General features: G+C 42.8%; 2 protein-coding genes across 2 annotated transcripts in view; one reads left to right on the top strand and one right to left on the bottom strand.

Moving 5' to 3' along the window:
- EMH_0052040 (uncharacterized protein) overlaps positions 1-175 on the bottom strand; it is a gene marked incomplete at both ends in the record, with an annotated part of 2,012 nt that extends 1,837 nt beyond the window's left edge. The window contains one exon of the mRNA XM_013496825.1: positions 166-175. Within this exon, the coding sequence (XP_013352279.1) occupies positions 166-175 (10 nt within the window). The remainder of the gene's footprint in view (positions 1-165) is intronic.
- Positions 176-2,051: 1,876 nt separating this feature from the next.
- EMH_0052030 (uncharacterized protein) lies at positions 2,052-2,543 on the top strand (the record flags this gene model as incomplete). Its single annotated transcript, XM_013496824.1, has 1 exon — positions 2,052-2,543. The coding sequence occupies one exon, from the start codon at positions 2,052-2,054 to the stop codon at positions 2,541-2,543; it is 492 nt and encodes a 163-aa protein (XP_013352278.1).
- Positions 2,544-3,316: the final 773 nt, after the last annotated feature.

Genomic DNA, 3,316 nt, shown 5'->3' with positions numbered 1-3,316 from the left:
ATATATATATATATATATATATATATATATATATATATATATATATATATATATATATATATAGGCAGGCATCAAGGAAAAGATGTTATATTAAGTCTATGCTCTAGTATAGGATAGCAGATTAATATAAAATCAAAATTAATGATCGTCTTTATATTAGTTTACTCTTGATCATTACTAATTACACATCAACCGAAGCTGCATTTTTCCGCCCCTGTATATATATATATATATATATATATATATATATATATATATATATATATATATATATGTATGTATATATATATATAATATCTATGCATTCAAATACCCTAGTTTTCCTCCTATGGTACAGCAGTGTTGCTGCAGCTGCATACAGTAAACATGCATGCATCTGCAGCCGCATTGTTTTCTGGATGCAGCAGCAACGCGAGTGCTACGTGTACTAAACAGAATCCCCTGACTCTCTCCTGTACCTGCTGCAACATCTCGGTAGAGGGAGGTTGCTGCTGCTGCTCTTCAACTCAGTCTGTCTATACGGCCGCATACATTCCTCATGCTGCCTCAGGTGTGCATACAGCTGAACATGGCTTGCAGGTACAACCGTTTCCGCTGCCTCTGCGTTGTCTTTCTGTGCTATCTCAGCTTCTTTTTCTGTTGAGTCGTACGCAGTAAAAAGTAAAATTAAACTTCCCTTCAAGCTCTCATGTTCCTACCGGTTATAATTTGGTTTATTTTCTCTGTAGTTACTATGCTAAAGTATGCGGATCTACAGCACTGCCTATACACCCGGAGATGCACGCCATTGCAGTGTACGTACAGCAACGCCAGCGCTGCACGGCGGCTTCTTTGAGCAGTCTAAGGGGTTATTACAGTCTCTTATATTTATAATTTAGTTATGAGTATTAGTTTGGTTAAGGGGATGGATGCGTCAACATATTCTATTGAATATGTTTTCGTATCTCATCATCGGTTTGTCTGCCTTGCTGCAACCAAAATGAGGTTGGCTTTGCTGAACTGAAATTCCGGTGTCTAAATTTCCCTAATAAGGATAAATTTAATTTGTTTTAACTACAAAAAAAAAGAAAACAAAGAACTGACGGCGGTGTAGAGGCCCCTGGTGGCGGCTGCAGTCTGTGCTGGTACGGGGGGGGGGCCCCAGGGGGTCCGTTCTGTATGAATGCAGCGGAGATTTTGATTCAGCAATAAGACTGTGATTAATTAATTATTTTTATTCATAAAATAGTTTATTAAGCGCTTCAGAAGAACCCATAGAAGTCAGGTGTACGTACACCGCAGGCTCTCGCCGGTGTGTGCACCGACGGGTCACCGCCCGGCGAGCTGCCTATACACCTGAAACTGCTTGCATTTCGACGGGGGAAAACGGCAGATAAATAAATATGTTTGAGTATTAATTGATTGAAATTAATTAAAAGAGTTTATAAATTCATATTTCACTGACACAAGCGAAGGGGAGAAGCAGCAAAGGGGGCTTAGCGCTCGCAGCGACCCGCCGCTGTCTGCTTTCCCTCTCCATGCCTTGTCTTTCTATGCATTTGCATTCGTTGGTTGTTGTTATCTCTCTACTTGTTGCATATAATTATTCTTAATATTCTTTTGGCGTTATTAACACTTTACTCGTGGTGTATCTCAACAATCTTGCACGTCATATTTCAACGTATAGGCCCCGCTCTGCCTAGTGGACCACTGGTCAGTTCTACATCTCAGTCTCAGCAGCAGCTTTCTACCACTTGTACACCGCAGCTCATCATTGCTGCATCATTATTTGTTGTATGCGTACAGTGCAGCAGCGTGTATGCGGCAGACAGCAATAGCAGCAGCGTGCATCTGGGTGCTGGTGTATTCGTTTAGGGTTTAGGGTTTAGGGTTTAGGGTTTAGGAGTGTCTGGTGGTGAGCGTTGTGTTTCTGTGTTTGTTGGTTTGTGCGTTATTAGGATTGATTCTATAGATTTGCTTCAACAATGTACCGCTTTGTATTTTTGTTTTTTTTGTTTATACTGCTGCTGTTTTCTCTGCTTAATGTGGGGTGTACATTCAGCTTGTGGACGATGTCAGACGATAACACTCGCCAAGCCGCATCAGAGGCAATGGAGAAAAGTAAAGAAGCCTGCAGCGGTGCTGCTCAGGATATAAAAGAGAAAGCTAGTGATATGAGTCAAGCAGCAAAAGAGAAAGGGTGTGCAGCAGCAGAGTGTACGAAACAAAAAGCTCACGATATAAGTGAAGCAGCAAAAGAAAAAGGAGCAGCAGCAGCAGAAGCAGCAAGTGAAAAGACACACGAAGCAAAAGAAAAATGTGGCGATGCATGCAGCTCTGCTGCTGAGGCTTCTAAGGAGAAAGGAGAAGAAGCAACAGAACAAAGTCAATCCATAGGTCAAGCAATAAGCGAGAAAGCTCACAGCATGAAGGATGCTGTTTCTGAGGCTGTAAGCAACACAGCAGCAGCAGCAAAAGACAAAGCTGTTGCAGCAAAGGATACAGTAGCTGAGGGGGTATCGAAGCTGAGGAGTGACGCGGCGGACTTCATCTCCCCTAAATAAATAAATAAATTAAATAAATAAATATAAAAAATAAAAAAAAAAATATAAACCCAGCATCAAAAAACACAGCGTCATCCTCTGTACACTACTCACAGCATATGTATAACAGTAACAACACTTTTGGCAGCGGCTTCTTTCCTTTGGCCAGCTAGCTGGTAGCTGCTCCCTGTGGCTAGCTAGCTAGCTAGCTAGCTAGCTAGCTAGCTAGCTAGATAGCCACATATGTAGCTAGCTAAGCTACTACTACTCCTGGCTTCTTTCCTCTTTGCAGTGTTTTCTCCAGCCTATATGGGTTGGTGATGAGCTCTAAGGCGACTCAGGCGGTGGTGTGGGGTTGAGGTGTACATACACCTGAATATATATATGAGGTGTACATACACCCCATCTATCTATGAACCCTATATATACACCACAGAACTGCTGAGGGAGGTTAGAATTATAGGGGTGGTTGTTGAGGTGTATAGGCAGCTCAGCAGCAGCAGTTGAGGTGTATATACACCTCAGCTGAAACACCCCGGGAAGCTAACAGCCTGTTGTTAGCCACGCAGCTTAATCCATTAAACTCTGACATTCGTTCTTTTTCATTCTTACACCCACATCCTGCTGCTGCTGCAGCTGCTGCTGCTGCTGCAGCTGCTGCATCCGTTGCTGCGCCTGTTGCTGCTGCTGCTGAAATAGTGTAGGTATTAGGTTGTATTAGCTGTTAGTGGTTGTTGAGCTGCAAGTACCTTACTGCTGCTGCTGCTGCTGCTGCTGCTGCTGCTGCTGCTGCT

Source organism: Eimeria mitis, genomic scaffold (assembly GCF_000499745.2).
Source record: "Eimeria mitis Houghton genomic scaffold, Emh_scaff2319, whole genome shotgun sequence".
In the NCBI taxonomy this organism is placed as follows: domain Eukaryota; phylum Apicomplexa; class Conoidasida; order Eucoccidiorida; family Eimeriidae; genus Eimeria; species Eimeria mitis.
Note: the sequence above shows the minus strand (reverse complement) of the source record. Positions and strands in the feature narration are given on the sequence as shown.